This window comes from Rutilus rutilus (genome assembly GCF_951802725.1).
Source record: "Rutilus rutilus genome assembly, chromosome: 22".
Classification (NCBI taxonomy): domain Eukaryota; kingdom Metazoa; phylum Chordata; class Actinopteri; order Cypriniformes; family Leuciscidae; genus Rutilus; species Rutilus rutilus.
Window position 1 is genome coordinate 29,471,501 of NC_140227.1, and position 23,939 is coordinate 29,495,439.

At 37.8% G+C, this 23,939-nt stretch overlaps 2 protein-coding genes across 2 annotated transcripts; both read right to left on the reverse strand.

The window, feature by feature from the left end:
* Positions 1-344: 344 nt before the first annotated feature.
* On the reverse strand, positions 345-14,108 carry LOC311281648 (uncharacterized protein). Its single transcript, XM_084394779.1, has 11 exons — positions 14,029-14,108; positions 12,002-12,047; positions 10,627-10,722; positions 9,501-9,690; positions 8,769-8,920; positions 7,351-7,494; positions 7,122-7,265; positions 6,469-6,615; positions 5,983-6,002; positions 5,014-5,236; positions 345-3,698 (listed from the first exon to the last, which is right to left on the reverse strand). Exons 1-11 carry the CDS (start codon positions 14,077-14,079, stop codon positions 3,478-3,480), a joined length of 1,434 nt encoding a protein of 477 aa, XP_084250905.1. The 5' UTR covers positions 14,080-14,108; the 3' UTR covers positions 345-3,477.
* A 438-nt stretch (positions 14,109-14,546) lies between these two features.
* On the reverse strand, positions 14,547-20,327 carry miip (migration and invasion inhibitory protein). The gene is made up of 9 exons (XM_084395964.1): positions 19,808-20,327; positions 18,542-18,732; positions 18,173-18,260; positions 17,949-18,060; positions 17,658-17,734; positions 17,428-17,554; positions 16,705-16,801; positions 15,757-15,876; positions 14,547-15,122 (listed from the first exon to the last, which is right to left on the reverse strand). Exons 1-9 carry the CDS (start codon positions 20,064-20,066, stop codon positions 14,985-14,987), a joined length of 1,209 nt encoding a protein of 402 aa, XP_084252090.1. The 5' UTR covers positions 20,067-20,327; the 3' UTR covers positions 14,547-14,984.
* Between the last annotated feature and the right edge of the window lie 3,612 nt (positions 20,328-23,939).

The following is a 23,939-nucleotide window of genomic DNA, read 5'->3' on the forward strand; positions in this document are numbered from 1 at the left end:
TCAGAACTATGTTTAGGTCACCAAGCTGATTTGTGAACATTTTGAGACATTTTTCAGTTCAATGACTCAGATGTTATATAAATTAGAAAACTGGCTTCATAATTATACATTTATGTTGTGTACAAAGTAGTGTAGGCTACTGTTTTAGACCGGTAAACTGGGTGTGTGATAGATGGATGTTTTTATGTTATATTATGGTTTTATGTTTTATTATGCTCAAATATGTCGTCTAGGTAGGCAGGTCAATATAGGTTTTTCCCATGTCCATCATTCCCAAAAATAGCAGCTTGATGAGTTTTGCATATACCCATGATGACAAAAAAAACAAAACAGTCTACAGCGGCTAAATAAAGATAGACTTTATTTACTTTATATTAATAAAGCATCAGAACACATTCATTTACAAAACCTCCATGCACACTGCCAAAGACAAACATCAAAAATAGCAAAACAAACCAAAATAAATAAAGCTGACACACAAGCAAAAGTAAATGGAGGATGTGAGGTGTATGAAGCGTCTTCTGAAGGCACTCTATTGCCGTTTTTAAAGTTGTCATGTAAAGGTTGCAGGTTAAACGCAGTCTGCCTGAGACCTCCTACAGAAGTTAAATTAGACACCTTCTTTCCAGAGGTGAGGTCGGGTTTTTTTTTTAGACATGCATATTAAACACCCACGTGGTAGAACAAAACCCTGTTTAGAAACATACAGATGAAGTCTCTTGGTTCTCGACCACTCACTTAAACAACAAAACAATTCATGCACATCATCTGTATTTTAGTTTTATTACCCCAGTCTTATAGGATAGGCTATATGTTGTAAAAACTCAAAACAGCTTTGTGGGCGTTTTTCTCACCCTGTCTGTACCTCCTGTGCTCACATTATTTATACAGTGTCTTTAGCCTACACTTGACATTAACATGCCATCACCGTGATCCGATCATAAGCCAATCAGGACACCCTGATGTGTTTCCACCTGTCCACATCAAGTGGCTTCTGTATCTGGATGACAGATCGGATCTCGCATTCCCGCGTAAAATAAATAATTTTTTTATTAATGGCTCCGGTGCATGCAAAGTCGACCTTTAGTGGTGGGTTTTCTTTAAAAACAGTTTTCAGTCGGGGGACATTTAACTAAATCTCACGATATGAGGAGGATGAAGAGGCTGCAAGTAGTAGGCTACTAATAATGTGGATAGATGTCTTAATGGAAACGGTACAGAAACGTATGGGTCCGAGAACGTTGCCAGCTGTGGTGGGAAAAATGCCTGTTCTTTATAGAAAATGAATGGTTCTGCAACTTTCGGGTGCAAAGGCAAACATTGCAGTATATTTGCGATGTAGCCTAGGCTACTATTAGCCTGGAAATCCAGACCTAAATCTGAAAGATTAATGGTCTGGCGTCGACTAATGTAAATCGGCCAGCTCGAGGGGCGGCACCAAGCATGCATTTGAAAATCTCACTGCACGCAATTGGATAACACTATGACCAATCACAACAATAAACCCATACTCTTAGCTACCAGCGGAGCTAACTGGTAGATTATACTCTTGACTTATCCGGTCGGCAAAACAGCGAAAACGTCCTTCTTGCAAAGGAACGATTCGAGCGGCGTCTTCTGTTCCTGTTTTAGATAAAAAGCCAAGTCTAACTCGTTCATTGTAGCTGCCAAAGCCGTTTCAAACAACTGGTATTCATCCATAGCCACCTTGCAATGTTTACTAATGACTTCGACGTCACAGCGCTGTCGTCATCTGTTTAGCTCGCCTCTGGCCCGCCTATATCAGATAACCCGATGTGATTGGTGCAGCTCAGATCGAGGGGCATATTTAATGAGCATCATTACTCGACACCAGAGTCGCAGAGCAAATTCAACTTGTGCTCTCGCGACAACTCTGGATTACCAGGGTAGGCTACTATTGCAAAACCACACAGCTACATGCAGCAATTCCTGGAGAGAGGACTCCGGAGGGGGAATAATGACAGTGGGCGGGGTTTTGTGTGACGTCCACCTGTGAATGCAGACACGATGGCTGGATTGCGTTTACATTACACTGAGATCCGATCTCAATGCTCGGCTGCGTTTACACTTATTGGCATCAACATGCGACCTGTATTCGGATGTTGTCCACATACACATTGAAGAGACAAGTGTAAACGCGCTTCTGATCGGAATGTTATCCGATAAGCGTGTCCAGGTTCGGAGGTATAACGTTACTGTCATTATTCCCCCTCCTCTCTCCGGAACTGATCGCTGTGTGGTTTTGCGAAACAGTCGAGTGCGAAGTACATCGCAAATATACTGAAATGTTTGCCTTCGCATCCGAAAGTTGCCGAACCATTCATTTTCTGTAAAGAACGCGCATTTTCCCACCACAGCTGGAAACGTTCTCGGACCCATACGTTTCTCATTACGGCATCTATCCACATTATTAATAGGCTACTTGCAGCCTCTTCATCCTCATTTTGCGAGATTTGCAAAATGTCCCCCATCTGGAAACTGTTTTTAAAAGAAAACCCACTAAAGGTCGACTTTGAACCGGAGCCATCCTTTTTTTCGCGGGAATGCGAGATCCGATCTGTTATCCAGATACAGAAGCCACTTGATGTAAACAGATATAAACGCACCTTGTCCTGATTATGATCAAGCAAGCTTATCGGATAACATTCCGATCAGAATTCGTTTACACTTGTCTTTTCAATGTGTATGTGAACAACATCCGGATACAGGTCTCATGTTAATGCCAAGTGTAAACGCAGCCTAAGAGGAAAAGTGCATTTAACAAAAAACAGAACATAAGACATTTTTGCTGCAGCAGCAATTCAGATGTGCATTTAAAAAAAAAAAAAAATTTGACAAACGTAAATTAAGGGTAAATGCCCGTTCACACCAAGAATGATAACTATAAAGATAATATTAGCATCCACATCATCGGATGATATGGTTTTGTTTATTCTAAGCGCGTGCTTGTCTGATTGGGATGGATTCTGATTGGCTGCCAATGTTTTTATCGTTCATTAGCTGGATAAAATCGTTCTGAAAGTGATTCCAATGAAATCGTTTCTCTGCTGTAATCGTTATAGCTGTGGTGTGAGCTCTGCTATACAATAATATTTAGAACGATTTTTAGAACTATATTTTTATCGTTATCTTTATAGTTATCATCCTTGGTGTGAACGGCCTTAAATCATCTTCTTGATGTGAAAAAAGGCAAAACTCGTTATTTGGCGCTCTACATCTGTAACACTTGCGCATTCTGTATTCGACTCTCAGTTCATTCAAGGTAGCCTAACCAATACATTATGTCAGCATGCGTGTTTCTCAGGAAGCGAAACCATGACCTTAGCATTCATATCGTGCCATGATCTACCAGGGATATTACACCTGGCCACTTGTGATTTTCAGCCTTGTGATTCAACCTGGAACCTTGTTGAAGGCTATTCTGAAGTTTGTGCAAGAAACCACATGTTCAAGTTCTCACTTTCCAGTTGCTGGCACAGGAAAACTCAAGCTCGGTTCCTCCTCGGCCTTCTCCTGTGCACTCATTGATATTCTGACCTCCTGTGAGGGTGGATTTGACTCTTGCTGTGGTGTGCCGATAAGGGGAAGGGTTTCTTCGCAAACTCCTGCCTCTTCCTTTTTATCGCCTGAGTTAGAGCCTAAAATCACCGTTCCAGGAGAGTAGATGTAGATGGACCCTAAAATAGACAAATGATGATGAAGTTAACACAACTTTTATACTAAAAATCAAAACAGGTCTTATTTATACCCTCTCAATGCAAAAATGCAGCAAACTTATACTGCCCATACCATAAATATGTATGTATGTATGCATGGATGGCTTTGAGAAACACACCAGACTGACAGGCTGGGAAGAGAGTTGCTGCAATAATGTTAAATATGTGAATAAATAAGGTGTTTTTTGAACATTCAAGCAACAGATCCTAAAAACTAAATCAAGATTTTGTAAAAGGGAATGTTATGGCCTCTGTCTAGGCAGACAGAGAGGAACCAACCCGTTTTGTATCAGCTCGAACAGGAGCAGGAAAAAGATTAAAGGAAATCCAAAACAAACAAAAAAGTTGTAAAAGAAAAAGCCCCCACATAACAGGAAGTGAAAAGGGAATTTAGACAATAGTGGACTTGCAGATAAAGTGCAAGAAGGAAACATGAGGTGTGTCTGCCCTAAAGGATAAGTGACAGAACACTTAAAGTGAATTACTCATTTCCATCACATAACCAGTCTAAAACATTCAAGCGCCAACCGACTTAAGTGACACGCCGGTTCTAACAAAACTAAAAAGAAATACTCTATTGAAATTATTGCAATAGTTTCTGGCTTGTAAAAAGTTCCCCAAAAATGAGTTGTCATCTTTCCTCATCAGACCCTGTATTATCATTTGTGAATCACAAAAGAAGATGCTCTTTTGCCTATATATGTGTGTGTGTGTGTGTGTGTGTGTGTGTGTGTGTGTGCACATACATACATACATACACACACACACACATATATATATACATATACTGTATATACTGTATATATAAATATAAATAATGTACACACATATCTTACATAAACAAACTTTTATGTTAGATGTGATTAATCAGTTTGACAGCACTAATACAATCACTTTTTATACATTTATCAGAAAACAAAACTCAATAAAAGACTTAATCCATCTCATTTACATTTACGCATTTAGAAGATGCTTTTATCCAAAGCGAATTACAAGAAAGGAACAAAGCAAAGAGCCAACAATAAATGTGAGGTTTGTAGAGAAGATGTTTTGTTTTGTTTCGTTTTTTTGCAATGTCCACATGACATATGCACTACATTCCAGATCTGAGTGACTTCTTCCTATGATCTACTCTTTTGTGTAATCATGACAGTATTTTTATTCCTTTAAATCATTTACAAAGATCCTGTACAATAAGTTCAAATGCAATGCGAAGGCAAATTCAACATAAAGTTCAGAAATGGCTCTAAGCTCAAGGAAGGCTTCCAGGACTCACCTACAGTATTGCTGACGTTCCCACCATTCCCATCGTGCTTCACTGTGACCTGCTGCACGCCCCTAGATTGGGGTGCCATCCCCATACTCTGACCGTTGACCTCTCTGACATCACTGCCAAGCGGTATCTCAGTCTCCATGTTGTGATCTGTTGAGGTGTTGGACTGGGAATTGGACAAAATTTGGTGGTCACCTGCTTTCTGTCTCCAGTGCTGCTGTTCTTCCTACAGTGATCATAAAACAAAATTAAAGGGGAATTTTCACTTTAAAGAGGACCTTTTATGCCTTTTTTTCCATATTCAAATTTCTTTTGTGCGTAATGTTAAGTTCCAAAGAAACAAAGTCCCTCCAGCGAGAGTTATTCTGTATATCAGTGTCACTGTTACTGAACTCTCTGAAACGCCTCCATTGTAGTCTTGAGTTTTCTTCCGGGAACGAACACGTCACAATATTCCTCATTTAAATAATTCCTGCCCAAGGCATATGCAAAATAAAGGGGCGGGGCCTGGCTGAGTTAGTTAGTAGTGTGTTAAAACTCACATGCTGAATTCGTAACCGCATACTAGCATACTACTCTTGCTATTTCTGATATAGAAAGATATGGTAAAATAGTACGAGTAGTACTAATTCAGCAACGGTTATGGCAAGGGGCGGGACATTTCCCAAACACGCTCAAAGCGCTTGACCAATCACAACACACTGGTCCAGCCGACCAATCAGAGCACATTGTGCTTTTCAGAAGGAGGAGCTTCAAACACAGAGACAGGAACTAAACAGAGCGTTAATGAGAAGAGCTACAACACTATCAAATATGGGAAAAATAATGTGTTTTTTGAACATTCAAGCATACACCTGCCCAAAAACAAGACTTTGTAAAAGTGCATAATAGGTCCTCTTTAACACTTTAGTTATATGAACAAAATCAAGTTAATTTCATTTATTGTGATATGCAATCTCAAAAAGTACTTACATGTTCTCCCTTTATTAAACCTAAAATGAAAACAAGAAATAAGTGAATATGCTGTGTGTGTCAGAGAGCAGCTCGTGTAGGTGCACAGTGACAGTGTGAAATGTATGTTTCGTGCATTATAGGCGTTCTGTGGTTTCTCAGGCTGCCACGGATGTGTTGAATGCATGTCATTCTGAAACACCCTGAATATATGTTGAGTGTGACCTTATGGGAATTAAAGCACGTGAGACACAGTGCAATTGGCTTTACTGTAATAAGTGATCTGGGTGGATTCCAGGCCTCTTAGAGCCACTTCACTTGCACTTTAGACATGACAAAAGAATGCTGTGGTTCAAAAGGAGTTTCTTGGGTTTTGAAAATTCCCAAAACAATTACTGCTAATAAACACAGTATCATTGCAGGGTTGTGTTATTTGTATTGGTTTGTAGCCTGTTGCTTGCTTAAGTATTCATATGATCCAATGCATTAATAGTCTTTATATCATACCGAAGCATTTTGAAAGGGTTTTCAGGGCCTTGCCTTTCATCAGCGTACAAAATCCAGCAATGAACAAGAGCATCAACAGTAAGATAAACAGCGGCAGCAGCCAACTGGACTGGCTTTCTTCTGAGTTGCTTTGTAGTCGATTGCCCTCTGGTGATGACAAAGAGAAACACAAAGAGTAATGATTCTCATTACTGTGATCCAATGATTTTATTTTTTTATTTAAATAAGCACAAAATACTACCATATTATTAAAAAAACTTTAATTTGAGGGGAGTTTTTGGCATTAGGGTAATACATTCATACATTTCATGAAAATAATGCTACAAAAAACTTGGTCCAAAAGTAGGCTTCATTTTCTTTGTGCAAAACTGATTCATTTTAAATTTGAGGTAATATGACTCTGCTATATGCTTTTAAATCTGAATTAAATCTGGTTACTAGCTTGTTTCCGCCACACACACACACATTTTGTTTTTTAATCGTGTACTTGTCTAGCAATTGTGACTTTTTTTCCTCAGAATTGCAAGTTTATATCTCGACTTCTACAGGTTTAAAAAAAAAAAAAAGATTCAAGATTCACTTTAAGATTCAAATATTTGAAACATTCCATTCCATAAAGATATGATCGTCTAATCAACACATCCCAACAGTACCTGTCCACGGGGAGGGGGTTGTATCGGAAGAAATGGCAGTAATGATAATGGAGGAGGTAGATGATGCTGCCATCTTTGTTGTGGCATTCATGCCCTCTCTGTCCTGTGTTGATGTGCCCTCTGTGCCCGAGTTCCTGTGGGTTACTATTTTTTTCATTGTAAGATTAAATATTTGAAACATTCCATTCCATAAAGATATAATAGTCTAATCAACACATCCCAACAGTACCTGTCCTCGGGGAGGGAGTTGTATCGGAAGAGATGGTAGTAATGGTAATGGAGGAGGTAGATGATGCTGCCATCTTTGTTGTGGCATTCATGCCCTTTATGTCCTGTGTTGATGTGCCCTCTGTACCCAGGTTCCTGAGGGTTACTATTTTTTTCATTGTAAGATAAAATATTTTATACATTCCATTCCATAAAGATATAATTGTCTTAAAGGGGTCATATAATGGTACATGCACTTTTACAAGTTGATCGTACTGAAATGTGTGTTGGCAGTGCCTGTACACAACCATCATATAATGATAAAAATCCATCCAGTGTTTTTTTTTTAATCACCTTATATGTTGTCCCTGTCTCAAATCGAGCCGTCTGACCGTGTGACGTCACACGGTCGGACGCCCCTCCCATGATTCGTTGGAGCGTTTCAACACAGACCCGCCCTAAGCGAACTGTCATCATAGTCCGCCATTGTTGATACGCTGGAGCAGAATGGCGTCTAAGCGATTGTGGTGTTCTGTTCTTGGGTGTAATAAGGAACACAGCATAATTTTGATGTTCCTAAATCCGAACCGCTGAAGATGCAGTGGCTGAGTTTTGTTTTCGAAGGGAATATTCCCCACGATCAATGTCAATGCTTTCATGTTTGCGTGAATCATTTCTCACCAGACTGCTTTATAAACGAGAACATTGAAAAAGGTATTAGCTCCTGTCTGAGTATGTGTTGTTTATGTGCCTAATGACTGTCATAGTCTCACAGACTGGTTATTTTTTAAACAGATCAGTAAAATTTTTGTGTTTCAGCCCTGACAGTTGTACCTAACACTGCATAGATAACGTTACGCATCACGTCACGTCACGTAACTCATTAGCTGTAACATCAATCTGTCAATGAACTAACGTATACATCAGTAAACACATAGCGTTCGTATCTCACCACTCTAACGTTAACGTTACCCTGCCAGTACACTCAAAGATAGATCAAAGTGACATTACGTTAACCAACCATTCAGAAACGTCATGTTCGAGCCTTAATTGTCGAACTTCTTCGGGCCGTCATCTTGTTCCGGGTCCGAAAATTCCGGCACTCACAAAACTCAGGTTCACAAATGTTTCCTCAGAGACTCCCGCTGCCATTCTTTCTCCAAAATATACCCTCAACTGTTGTCAAGGCAACACTCCACGTGTGTTGTGTCAAGTCAAAACGCCCCACAGAACAGAGGGACGGGGTGAGCAAAGCTCATTATCATTTAAAGACACATGCACTTAAACGGCGTGCTGTTTTTGACCAGGTTAAATGAGTGTTTTCTTACAATACTAATGAGAATTTTTAATTAAAGTATATTACAAACTTTTCATTTAGACCCTAAAGAATCATATTAACTGGCATTATATGACCCCTTTAACAAAACATCCCAACAGTACCTGTCCTCGGGCTGGGAGATGTATCGGAAGAGTTGGTAGTAATGATAATGGAGGAGGAAGATGATGCTGCCATCTTTGTTGTGGCATACGCACACTCTTTGTCCTGTGTCGCTGTGCCCTCTTTGAGCATTATCATTCCCAACTGAGCACAACTGTGGGAAAGGGCACAGAGAGAACGCATGAGACAAGAGCAGCTCAGCCTTTTCATGTTGATTTAATATTGTGTGTTTTGTAAGACAGCACTTGTTTAACATTCCTCTAGTAGATAATATGCAAATAACTCAGTCTTATGTGTGCTTTTGTTAACCTTAACCTTCCCAGATAGAAGATATAAAATGTGTGAGAGAGAGAGCGAAAGTGAGTGTGAAAAAAAACAGAGATAGAGATAGATAGAAAAATGAACGAGAGTGAAACTAGCTGGCTCTTTATCTTCCTGTTATAATGAATTTATGCTGTTCTCATTCTCTTTAAATTTTTAATGCTGAATTGTTATATGAAGGACTAGCTGCTTATTGGCAATAAAAAATATGCCTATTCAAAAGTTTGAGTATTTCAGTCCCATAAAATACTGTTGCTAGTTTAATGAAGGTCAAAACAGCCCATCACCAAGATTGCATGCATTATTGATCATTTCAAAGTATTTTTTAAAGGTATTGTGGCAACCTAAAAAAAAAAACAGTATCAGACCCATGGTGGGTCATGAATGTTCTAATATGTATGAATGTAACTCACTCTTTATGGGGCTTGCAGGCTTGGTCCAGAGAGGGTTTGCTGGAGAAAGTGCCCGTCTTACAGGGAACACATGGTTTATGGCAGTATGTGTCATAATTGTTGCCTTCCTTACAGTAAAAACCTGGTTTGCAGAAGCACTTCCGATTGCTGTCCTGAGTGCATGGAGTAACTTCCATTTGATTTTTATCCTCTGTTTCCAGCCAAAATATACAAAGACATACAGAGCCGTCAATGACAATAATTCTACTAAAACATTCAAACATCTTATAGTTTTTTTTTTATTAAATTAGTATGAAAAACTTTCACTTTGAAGTGTACTTTTCACATTAAGCTTGACCCAGGTTAGGGACAATTCACACAGAAAGCGCTTTTGCATTCTACTGAGCTGCTTTTCTATTGTTTTTGCATCATAGACGGACGCCTTTGGTCACTGCGCTCGTGCACGACACACAGCGATCTAAAAACGTGGGGCTCAAGTTAAAACAAGTTCAACTTTTGTTGCTTACATGTGAAAAATCAACATGTACTACTGACACACAAACAACACGCAAACCACATAATTGGCGAGAACACAACGCGTGAAACATGAGGCGCGTGCAGTGAAATGGATAAAGACGCTAGGTCTCGAGATGTGTTGTTGAACTTATTTTAAGTCTAGAAAAACGCGTTCTGTGTGAATGGACACTAAGGTTAAAGTCAACATGAAATTTACTTTCTTATTTCACATTCCCAGTCTTGTGCACGGTTCGTCAATTTTTACAACAAGTGTTAATACAACACTTTCCTGAGAAGGGTTAGGAAACAAGAAAAAATGGGGTGTAACTTGATGAATTAATTGAATGGCGAAAATAATCCCTTCCCGAAAACTTCCTTAGTGAGATCATCTGAAATAAAATGTTGTTTGATAGGCAGAGGAAGTTATTACACATTGCTTAAAAGCAAATTACATAGAAAAAATATAAAAAAAATTCTATGTAATAATGAGCACTGATGAGTCACACACACAAGTAAGACCAGGAATGTGTATGAAGCAAGTAAATAAAGGATGACATTAATCCAGAGTTTTGTTTGCCTTTTCAAAGCTAACCTGCATTTAAATGCTGGGAAATGTCATGCAATCACTAACCAGAACACTCTTTTGTGCAGCGCTGACATGTCAGGACTTTCTGTCTTAATGTCCGGTAACAATTACTGTTACACTCACAGTCGGATTTGTTATAACCTACATGAGAAACAGAACACAGAGATCAAAAGTAATCTCCATGTGATACAGTTCTGCTGGATGTGCAGGAGTAAAAGCAATTATGCAGCATGATTTCAAGAGTTTTGAAGTGACTAGCAGAAAGTTTCAAAGCACACACTCATACACAAATTACAGATACAGACATTCTGAAACTTGAGGGAAAAGCATTCAGTTAAAGGCTGAGTAAACTCCCTATAGTCAGTTCACATAAGTCAAGGCTTTATTGTGACAGAGGGTGCAAGCTTTTGGTCACTGTAAAAACACGGAAGATGATCTGCTGATGTTTTCTAATGCCAGTTAGGGACAGATTTACTGTTTTAAACCACCCATTTGTTATGTTGACTGGCAGCATGACACTAGATTTTTCAATTTCACAAGTGTTGCAAAACCTTATGACTGTTACAGATGGTTTCAATGTGATTTCTAAGGTGTTCGGAATAGTTGCAAGGTGTTTTTTTTTACTGCCCGAGATGAAAGCTGATCAAAAGTTGTTAGATAACTCTGGTACATACAGTAGGAGTTTTTGTCCATTTCGGCAGGCATAAAAAGTGTGGCCGCTTAAAGTAAGAGCTCTCTTCTCCTCAAGCTGCATTTCTATCGGTTGTCTAGTGATGCTTGCCTCAAAATATATACCACTAATAACATGAAACTTATGCAATACAAAATTACATGAAGCTAAATGGAATGGATGAGCAAGTAACCTCTGTTTTACTATAAAAGGACATTGGGTCATGCTTACGCTATAAGGATGTTTAATGTCTGTCATTTTCTTCAGACATTACACTTAAAGGGTAATGGTTACTGAGGGTTGTGGTACTTTTTTTGAGGTTAGTTACTTTTTGCACAATTGGAAAAAGGTCACCTTTTCTTTGAAAGGTTCTTTTGGGGAACCATTGCATTGAGAAACCATTGCATTGAGAAACCATTGCATAGAGTTAAGACTCTAACTTGGTCAGTCCTGATAAAAACACAAGATAAATCTGTTCAAATGCCATTTACGTCAGTTTCAGCGTTCAAAAGACCAGCACTTTTGTTTTCCACCCTCTTTAATGTGGCTTTTTTTTACTATCAGTTATTTTTAAGATAATAATCTAAATTCTCTCTCAGGAGTGAGTAATGGACTGAGATCAGTCATTATGGTATAATTACACAGAATACTATAGGCTGACTGTGGATTGTACTTCAGAAATTTGATCTAATTCACCTCAGGGCAGTATGTTTGATGAATGATGCTAAAGATGAAGTGGAATAAACTTACCATTGCCACATTTAATTGGACAGCTGGCGGGTATACATGGAAAAAGCTGTTAAAGAAAAACAAATGAAACTGATTTGCACATGAATACTATGAATGCTAATCATAAATATTGTTTACTTATATCAGGTTAGATCTTCTACTTTACTTTCTGCATGTTTCTTTGGCCTTTAATGTTTTTTCTGTATTCTGTTGATCATTAAACCAGATAATCAATAGGCTTACTACAGTGTTTAAACTTGAGTGTAAACGCGCAGTTGTACCCAAGGTGATGACAGCAAACAAGGCTCTATGATTGCATCAGGCAAAAAATAAAAAAGGTTTGGTTATGCATGTTCCCTGCAGATATAGTGAATGATAACAAGCTTGACTTAACCTAAATGTCTTTTTGAAAGGAAGTAAAGGTTAAAAAACACCATCAAAACATTTGCTGTAACCAACGGAAGGTTTTTTGTTATTTTTATTTTGACTAGTTTTAGGATTGCATAATCAGTTCAAAAACAGGTAGGTAACATCACAGTAAGTTTGAACCCAAATGAACTCTAAGGAGCGTGTGACATTTATTAGAGGAGAAAAGTGCATGAGCTCACCATTATTCAGTTTACTAGGAAGGGTGTGCAGTTTTAAAAGAGTCATTTGATAACGAGACCTGTTTGTTTTGTAGGATTGCTAACCTGCTTGACAGCCTTTCTTGCTTTAAATGCAGATGCTTTTGGTAAGAAGGTTTTAAAATCTCTCATCAGATGTAAGCAAATGAGCTGCCAAGATAAGTTCAGAGGCTGACATCTGATTTAATCAATAAACAAACAGTTCTGTGTCGCCCTATCGCAGAGTGAAAACAGGTACAGTCCAGGGAAATTCTAGGAATAATGCCACGTTTTCTAGGGAAAATGTCATTGAAGGACAATCGATGGGATTGTAGATGTTTTCATGCCATTCAGAGGATTGCCAAATTCACATAGGCACGTAATTGTGTGTTTTTTGTTGTCAAACTGCCTGAGAGAAGGGTCAGATAAGAGATAGGTCACAAAATGGAAATTTCTCAACCCGAGAAACACCCACTGAAAAATTCTTATCAGGTTTGCTTTTATGACCTGGTCACTACAGAAAACCACAGGTAAACAAGTTATGAAAAGCAAGCCAAGAGACACGGTTTCATTTAGGCTGCGAGTGGGTGGGTTGGTTTTTCATCGGGGATCCCAGCGTATCAAACCAACCAAACTGAATGTCCATTATATCCAGGTTCATCTCGCTGATCTGTTTTGAAAAATCCTCTTACAGATTGGTTATTTTATCTTGGTCATATTGTGGTAGCCTACAACTCAAAGTTCTCCATCTGTGTCTGAGGGCAGAAATGACTAGGTAGCCTACAAATGAAGATTACCAGTAACTGAAATGTACTAAAATTACTGGAAATTCTTGTGTGACTAAATCTTAAAGTTGCACTTGCTTGTTTAAAGCCTCCCCAAGGGTCAGTGTGACTGAGAAACAGCGTTTTGCATTCAGTGCCTCTTGGTTTAACTCTTTCAATATACCTTAGCCTACTAAGTGTGAATATTCAAAAAAAATCAACTGATATAGGCTGCATGCAAAACTTTTAACTAATTATTAAATGCCATTAAAGACCAAGAGTGCGGTGGCACACGTTGTCTGTGTCTCAAAACCTAGTGAGCTGCCTTTCCAGACGCATTTTATTTGGACTTTAAACAATTGTAAAACTCCCTCATCGTAACAGGAACCATTTAGACAGTATAGGGTTGTTTTGAAGTTTTTTTATTTGTATTCTGAAGAACTAGAGAATTAAAAACACTGTGGAAATTGAATAACAACTTGTGTGGCATCAAATTGTAATATTACAACTTTTTGGCGCTAATTGGAACCTTTATTTTGAAGCTCACTTGTCCTACAGTTATGATTTATTCTAAACCGACAATAATAAAAGTCCCTTTGGAAGAAAAGAAAAAAAAACAATAATAAACTAATATAATTGAAACCGTCTAGTCGAAAGTAGAAAGAAAAGCCAAACTCACCAGATAAAACAGCAGAATAAAAGTGCTTCTTGTTGAGGTAGATGGTGTCATGATCAACAGCAGATGCAGATTCTGAGCGATGCACTAAAATGTCATTCAGTATAATGCCTTTATATTTTGAGCGTGTCTAGCATCAGACCAATCACACAGTGAGTAGGAGGGACTGTTGTATATATTCATAGAAAGTTGGCATGCATATACACATTAGTATCATTTTATTTACACGCTTTTTTATTATGTGCATACTTTACACATTCATTAAGATTAATAAAATAACGGTTGAACTTTATTTTACAGTCCTGTTCCCCATAAACATACTATGTACTTGTTATGGTAATCGCAATAACTAGGAACTGAACCTTATATTTTTCCCAGTAATTTACACATTAGTGCATGCAAAGTGCAACCTCAATAATCGTATAGTAATATGTTTAAGCATCAATTGTATAAACAAGTTCAAAACATGCAGTCATGCATGCAGTAGCAACATTTAGTAAATAATGCAAGTAATAAATATTGTAATGTGCAATTAAGTTTTGCCAAATTAGTTTATTTAGTGTATATGAAGTGAATTAATGTAACTCAGTAATGTGCATATAAATATGTGCATAATTTACCATAATACATTTGAGTATTTACAACCTGTGCATAGTCTACAAGTTCACATTAAGCACTTACATTAAAGTTTTACTGTTCAGTGAACATTAAAAGACTCAGATGCAACAGATGAAAACAGAAATTACTGTTACACTCGATGTTCCATTTCATTTCTTTATTTGAAATTTAGAACTAAACAAGCGAACATCACCATGGTAGAAGTGATTCACACAAATGATTCATGGTTTTTTCATTATTACACATACAAAAACTTGTTCATAAGCACTCGTTACAGTAAATCCACTGGACACAAACACATTCATGCGTTACTCCTTTTTTAATGCAACTCAGCAGAGACGTCAGTAAAGTGCGTAAAAGCGGCTGTGGGGTTCTGGCCTCTTTGGGTCTAAATGCTGAAAGGCATACCGTGGCAAACGAAACACGCTTTGAAGCTGGTCAGAATGATGGTGTCTTGATGCATTGGGCAGGGATGAATCCTAAAAAATATGATTATACGTCATTGAAAGTTAGCAAGAATATTGAGCTGACACAAATCACCCCAGATAAACAGTTACGAAGCCATGCCATTCTTAATCTAGAAATAACTTGCTTGTAGTTTCTTGTACACTAAGATGTATATGCAGGTGTGATGTTAAAAGACTGAAAGGAACAAACATTACAGATCTGATGCAAAATTTCCAACGCAACTGCAAGACAAACGTGACCATGTTTCTGCACAAACATTTCAGTCATTAGCCATTCAAAGGAAAACAGTCAGATTTCTAAATAAGATAAGATGTTTTTTTTTCTTTTTCCCAGGAAACTACATTTGGTTTAATCTCTGTTTACTGACTGTAAAGTAAACCTGATACAGATTATCTGATTTGCATGATGCCTGAAACATGAAATTGCCCTGACACCAGATGAAAATAAAATGCTTGTAGCCAATAAAGCAGGTGCATTATGAAACAGACATTAACGGTAAGATAAAATAAATATTATCAACGGTTTTCTGGTTTCGTATAAAGTGATATTGAAATGCCATTAATAATTAACAAATTGACAATTATAAATATGTAGTATCTGCAATGATCGCTTAACACCTGGACTGTTCTCGCTATAATGTCTCACCAGTTTATTGTCAAGCCAGGGTGAGGATGAGCCTTGTTTTGCCATTGAGCCCCGCAGATCCAGACTGCTCATCTGAGAGCCAGAGTTCAGGGTGGGATTGGACCACCCGGACAAACAGTGCTGTAAAATTCATATGTGCATGAGAATAAATAGTTAGCAGATGTTCATAATCATCATAATGATGTAGTCACTATGATACAAAAAAATGTGAATTATCCATTAATAAAGCTGACAGGCACATTATTAGCCAATGGCAATGATCTCAAAAGCCAAATATCAACCATATAATGCTTTGGTTGATATATACGGTACCTGTCAAACGGTTTGAAACATTGAAACGCTTTCTTTTATGCTCACCAAGGCTGCATGCGAAATATTACTAATAATTAAGAGAACTGTTTACTGTTTTAATAGATTTAAAAATGTAATTTACTCCTGTGATCAAAGCTGAATTTTCAGCATCACTACATCATACAGTGTCACATGATCCTTCAGAAATCATTCTAATATGATGATTTGATGCTCAAGAAACATTTCTTATTGTTGTCAATATTGAAAAAAAGTTTTTGCTGCTTCACATTTTTGTGGAAACAATGATTCTATTCAAACATTTGTGGTAAGATTTAAAAAATAAAAATGTATACTTTTATTCATCAAGGACTCATTTAATTGATCAAAAGTGACAGTGAAGACACTATAATGTTACAAAAGATTTCTATTTAAGAAATGCTTTAATACATTTAAGAAATGCTTATTCATTTAACTTTCTATTCATCAAAGAAAAAAGTATGACCATTTCCACAAACTTGTTAGGCACGTTGATAATAATCAGAAATGTTTCTCGAGCATTTTCTTTGTAATGTTTCTAAACTTTTGACAGGTACCGTATATCTATATATCTATATATCAGGTCATCAGTTCATGCTGATTTCCCAAAATGAAACTCACAGAGGGCAAACTCAGACTGTCAGAGGAATCAAAACTGCAGCGGCGATGGGCTTTGTATTGGTGAGCTGGCAGCAGAGTTGAGCGAGGAATACTGACCCTGAAACAAACGCAGAGAGACAGTCAGACTCTGATACTCAAACAGTCACTCATTCACGGAGCAATACGAATCAAGTCTTGGAAACGGCGATTTGTAATGTCTATAGACCCGACTGCACATTCATTTCTGTCTATAAAAGTTTTTGAAAAAAAAACATTACAATTTTAATCACTAAAGTCAACATTTTGTTTGAAATGGTATAAACAACATTATTTCCAAACATATTTCTAAAGAAAATGGCATATGCATTTTTGTCTTTCATAATTTTCAGACATCTTAATTTATCGTTGACCAACTAAACCACTACTGACTATTCTAAACTATTTTAGATTTTTGTATGAAACATTTATTTGAATAACTTTTCAAATGTATTTTTTTCTTGTGATCAAAGCTGAATTTTCAGCATCATTACTCCAGTCTTCAGTGTCACATGATCCTTCAGAAATCATCCTTGCCGCTCAAGAAACATTTCCTATTATTATCAATATTGAATTCTTTTGAAACATTATAAATGTCTGTAGTCACTTTTGATCAGTTTAATGCATCCTTGCTGAATCAAGCATTAGCTTCGGCACCGTATGAATACGTTTAAAAAGAACTTGCATAAACACTTTTGCTGTGTTCACCTGATGAAAGCAGGCTCTGTTTCAGTATGAGGGTGTTCAGATTTGGGCATCTTGCACACCGGACAGCCGACCTGCGCGTCCAGCGGAACCGCGAACAGTCGACTGTTTATTCTGTAGCAGAACGTGCCTGTGGACCGAAGGCCAAATGAAAAATGAAGACTTCACGTACCTAGTACGTTCATGACGTGCAAAAGCGATGTTATGAAAACTCAAATCAGCAGATCTCTTACACTGATGCGTGTCTGCAGGCGCCTGCGGCTCTTCGTCATCAAGTGTGGAAGACACGAGATCAGCAACAGATGGAAGCCTGTGAAAAAAGCAGCATTTGCATTATCGAACCAACTTTTGACATGGATGACTTGAGATGTCTCTGAATTATGCAACAAAAAAGCCTGTGTGTTGCAGTGATTTTACCATGGTTAGGTGGTTTTAGACATCTAAACTTCATTGGATTATACAGTAAATCATTATTTATCAGGGTTTCATTGTCTAATGAACAGTTTTTACAGAGAGAGACCGACCCTGATAACAAGTTGTGGACGCACTCGTCTCGGTTGACCTGACGGAAACTGCGGAGCTCGCTGAAGAACTGCTCAGAGCGATCGGCAAGAGAGCTCTCAGCGTCCAGGAGGCCTACAAACGCATCAGACCAAAACGGTTTCCTTTACTGGTTTCCAAACAGCACCTGCAATGAAACCTGTTGAGTTGAAACTAATTATTTAAATATGTTATTCAAATAACTTACCTGCAATCCAATCATAGCCCAGTAAAGGCTGTATGTGTCTCTCTGATAGAGTATCCAGTCCAGCAGTCGTTGCGCCGTCAGTCTCTCTCTGCAGTCCCAAGAAAAAGAAAGGAAAAAAAAACACACAATACACATCTGGTACTCTTGAAATGAAAACACTCTGTAGCAGATGGGGATTTTTCTTTGTAGGTGCTTTTTTTCACTTCTTTGGAAATCAATATAAACCATCAGATCTCCATTAGATTAAGTGACCACTTTTTCCTCTCTAATGTGCGCTGGATACCTGGCGCCATCTAGCATGACCCGGGTTTTATTGACTTAGTTGACCATGCTGTCTTTTTGAAAGTCTTGATGTTGGAGTACACGTACCTGGTGACTATCCGCTGTGAGAGGTGCAGGTTTGGGCAGCATCAGTCTCACAGATCGGCTCTGTCCCATCCAGCGACTGTTGCCTGTGTCCTGCAGTAGTGTGCTGTACGTGGTCACATCTGAGCTTTGCTTGTGTTTGGGTTTATGTTGGTCCGATGTGGGGTCTTCACAATGTTCAGAAAGTTGTTCATCTGAATATGCAAAGACATTTTATCAGCAAAATGTGATAACACACACACACATACACACACACACACACACACACACACACACACACACACACACATATATACATATATATATATATATATATATATATATATATATATATATATATATACATATACAGAGAGAGAGGGAGAGAGAGAAAGTATATATATATACATATACAGAGTGAGAGGGAGAGAAAGTATATATATATATATATACTTTCTCTCCCTCTCACTCTGTATATGTATATATATATACTTTCTCTCTCTCCCTCTCTCTCTGTATATGTATATATATATACTTTCTCTCTCTCCCTCTCTCTCTGTATATGTATATATATATACTTTCTCTCTCTCCCTCTCTCTCTGTATATGTATATATATATATACTTTCTCTCTCTCCCTCTCTCTCTGTATAACATATAAATAACCGGTTAGTACCAGAAACATTACTATTTATAATGTTTTTGAAAGATGTCTCTTATGCTCATCAAGGCTGCATTTATTTGCATTTAAAAACTGTAATATTGTGAAATATTATTACAATTTAAAATAATGGCTTTCTATTTTAATATACTTTAAAATATAATTTATTTCTGTGATGCAAAGCTGAATTTTCAGCATCATAACTCCAGTCTTCAGTGTCACGTGATCCTTCAGAAATCATTATAATATGCTGATTTGATACAGTTGTGCTGCTTAATATTTTTTTGGAACCTGTGGTACTTTTTCAGGATTCATTGATGAATAAAAAGTTAAAAAAGAGCAGCATTTATTCAAAATATAAATATTTTCTATGATTTCTTACATATATATATATATATGAATGACAGGAACTAAAAGACATACAGGGCCTTTTAAACAAGATTAAAAATAGACATGAACATGACGTCTATTAAAACTAAAGGTAACGTAAATAGCAAATATTACTAAATTATTTAAATATATATACTATTTAATTTACAGATACCCATGCACACTTTAAACTGAGGCCACAAGTTGTAAACAACACCTCACACATCATCGTTGATCGGGATAAGAAGTTTAATGTTCTGACCGGATATTTGGACGGTTTTCTCTGCTGTTGGTGAAGAGGGTGAAGCTCGCGCCGCACGCGCTCCGTTTCTCTCCGTTAACGACGCTCGACGCGGGACAATCCCGACGTTAAACGCTTCGTACACAGAGCGGTGACTTAGGTCTTCCTCGTCCGGCCACGAGAGAGTCAGTTTATGTAGTTTTTCGGTTTGTTTCTTCAGTTTCTTCAGTAAATCTTTGTTCTGCTTCCGTAAACCGTCTATCTGCTCGAGCGCGGCCATTCCGTCGCCATAGCAACGAGTTAAAAAACCCCAGCACGCGAATCAGACGTGGAACAGATTAAACACACACACTACATCGGGTACATTTACCTCTTTGGAATATAAATGATAGTTTATTAAACCATGTTGTGTGACTGGAATATGCTAAAATAAAAAGAGAATAAGAGATTCTAAACTTCCGCCACAAGCGTAAAAAACGGTCAAACTCAAACAGTGCACGGAGAACGGTGATTGGCTCCGGACATTTCCCACAATGCATCTGTGTGACCACCAGTGGGCTTATTTAAAGGGACAAGAATATCTGTCTGTCTGTCTGTCTGTCTGTCTAACGCTCTTTCTGTCTGTCTGTCTGTCTGTCTGTCTGTCTGTCTGTCTGTCTGTCTATCTATCGTTTATCTAAGTTTCTTTAAGAAATGCACAACAATAAAATGTGTAAAATTACATTTTATTTTGTAAGAGCCACAGAAAGAAAAACAGAGAAGAAATACAAAAATATATACATTCAATTATTTTTACTGAGTTTCTATTATATATTTCTAAAAACCACAGCTATTCATTTTAGTGGGGGGGATGTCAGCATTGACAGTAGGCTACGTGATTTTAATAGTAGGCTACAATAAATCCTCTTTCTTACACCACAATCAAAAGAAAATTAGAGGCTATACAAGCCTACAGCATTGGCAATACACTAATTTTTGCCTACGTTTAAAATCTCTCATTTATTACCTCATATGTATTTGTGCATTAGTTTATTGTTCTTGTGTTTTGATTCTTAAGTGTTAGTGTTGTCCAGACATAATGTCAGTAATCAAAGCACAGCATGTGACAGATAGTGAGGACAGTAATGATATGGACGCAGTGCAGACTAGTGTAGGCGCAGTAGCTCTCCATATTCAGAGCACGTATCTAATGTGTCCAGGCAAGTGCAATGTCATTAGACTGACCACTGCACTGTTGTGTTGCATCCCATTAACTTTAAACACTGCTGGTCGTGGAGTCAGGTCACCTCTAACCGTCCCTATGATTTCTCGCTTCACAGTTTGTGCTGTGGACAATTAATGCATGCTGCTTGAATACTTCATAGCTCATTAATGAGGGATCATTTATCACGGCTACAGGGAGAAAAACAAACATGATGTGGACAAGATGTAAATAGTGGAATAATTCAAAATGGGTTGCAGTAACAAACCATACGTAAACATATCAGTTAAACTAATTAGAATCACGACCTAATGTGATTGTGAACTAAAGTCTGTTATTTGCATGTGTATTTGATATATTCCAACAGAGGGCAGTATTTGGCAAATTAGACAACATGTTGTGGCGATGCCTGGATTTGTGTAGGCCTCTATTGTGTATAAATGACTAATCTTAACTGGTGTAGAATGCATGCTCAAGTATTAAATATAAACCTTTGAACAGAATAGGAAGATTTGACATGAAAATGTGAACTTGTGAGAGTGAAAAAGTCGAGTCAGACCAGATAAGATCAGCAGGGGCGGTTGCTGTACAGACCAGGTATCCTGATATTGAACAGGCTGTGAATGCACTGATAAAAGAGCACTTTTGGGTCGATTGTTTCTGCAATGTGCCAGATAGAGGCTGGATGTTATTAAGATAAGAATGGATTAGTCGGGTAGATGAGAAGACTCCAGCCGAGTGCTGTTGAATCTAGCAAGAACACACAAGCTCATGCGGGGCAACAAGGTCTAACGGTTTGGCATTATCAAAATCACTTCACTGCAGTATAAAACAACAGTAAAGTGGCTGTAATGGTGCTAAAAAAAAATCCACAACATGCATTTTCCGGAGAGGGGTCAAACTCTACACAAGGGAATTCATGCACTTCCTCGCATTGCCTTGGAAACATGGGCTGTAATAACAGGTTAGCGGACGCCTAAAGTACAGCATAATTATTTTGTTGTGCATGTGATTAAAAGTGCTACTGCAAGGCACTTTTGGGAAGTGCAGCTTAGCGGTTGAAGATCCTGGCTAATAGCCCGAGTGTTGTGGGTTGAGACCCTGAGACCTTGAGCAAAGCACTTGGTTGTACTAGGAGAATTGGAGTCACTTTGGATCAGAAAGAGTCTGCAAAACGGCAAAACCCTTCTGAGATAAAATTTCTGTGGTCACTTTTAGAAAAAAAGGTTCTATATAGAACTCTGTGGTTCTTTACTCGGAACACTTTATGCCAAAAAGGTTCTAAACATATCTGAAATGATTGCTTAATACATGTTTAACAGGCAATTAAAAAGATTTCTAGCGTATGTTTAATTCATAAAATTTAAATTATTAAAAGTACATTCATTAAGTAAAAAGAATGAATTAATAATTGTATTTTGATTGCATCTTATATAACAGGTGGTTGAAGGGGCTGAAAAATAAGAGGGTTTGAAAGATTTTTCATTGAACCAATAATGTGCACCAATAATAATTGTCACAATCTGACCCAAGAGTATGAATTAAGAAAGCAAGAAAGGTTCATTTGATTCTTGTTCTTCACAGTATTTTGACCGCTTAGCTTACAGAGCTTAACCATTAGGATTAGATTTAAGACCAAGGCTTTAATTCTAGGTTAATCACAAACGAATTGGCCGAACAAAAAGTTAGGTTCTGATTACAGGGTGTACTTTGACTGATGGCCTCTCGCCGTCTCCTTGTTTTGCACCTTGTCTGATGAGTTCAATTCGAGCAGTAAATCTCCTAAAGGGAACATAGCAGTCAGTCAGGGTTGGAATGAGTGTGTGATGGAGGGCAGGTCACCACACCATGACCAAGGCTCATGAATCTGCCAAGAGCTGCTTGCACAAAAGATGGACGTCCTCAGCATTCGTGTCGCTCACCTCCAGCAAGCAATGCCTTATCCTAACTTAAAGACATCATCGTAAGTCGCATTGATTTGTTATGTTAATTTGGTAATTTTGTGCATGTATTCACCTAATATGGAAATGCATTTGGTTATGTGAAACAATCTGGCTCATTTGAACATAAATTTGAAGTAATGTAGTATATACGTTATAATACGTTTCTTTTAAGTGCAAATTGGTAAAATAACATCATGTGCAAAATTTTCTACATGTATTGGTCAATACATAATTGAATGCAGTTACTGAAACAGCCAAAAAAGGTTATACAAATGTATACATTTACATATATAAATACACACAGAGCCTAAAATTAACACTCGCCAAGTGCCAAATGCAGTATTAATCGCCAGTTGGCCGGTAACATTTTTATGAATTCTTCTAAAAATGCAATATTGTAAGAATGTGAAGGAACGTAAACAACGCTCGGGACAGTTGATGAGCCAATGCTGCATCGTCACAAAAATGTAAAGCGCAAGACGACACGAAAGGGAACTCATGCACTGAGCTCTCTTTCACTTCCAGTCTTCTTGCCCTTAAACAGACATATTTAAACAAAAGTTTTAAAATGTCCATCTTGGCATGTATCCTTGTAAACACGGTCAGTTATGTTTTAAGTGAACATAAACAGTTGAGAAAGAATATTGCATAATAGCATGTGTATCAGTATATTGGATTCGTGCATTAGGTCTTAATTAGATTCGTGCATTGTGCTTAAAGTGAAGTGCTAATATACCTGCTGCTGTCTGTGTTATTAAGTAAGGGATAATGTCGAGCGAGGCGGCTGTTATAGCGAATACAACCCCGACAGGCTGATCAGGACACCGACACGAAGCGGAGCTTGAATCAGCCTGAAGGGGTTGTATTCGCTATAACAACAGCCTCGCTCTACATTATCCCGCTTATTACATGGCTACCTACCAAGTAAATCAATAATTTGACACAAAATATTGATTTAAAAAGGAGTTTATTGATTTAAAAACGATTGTATTGCTTCCGCTAAAGAAAA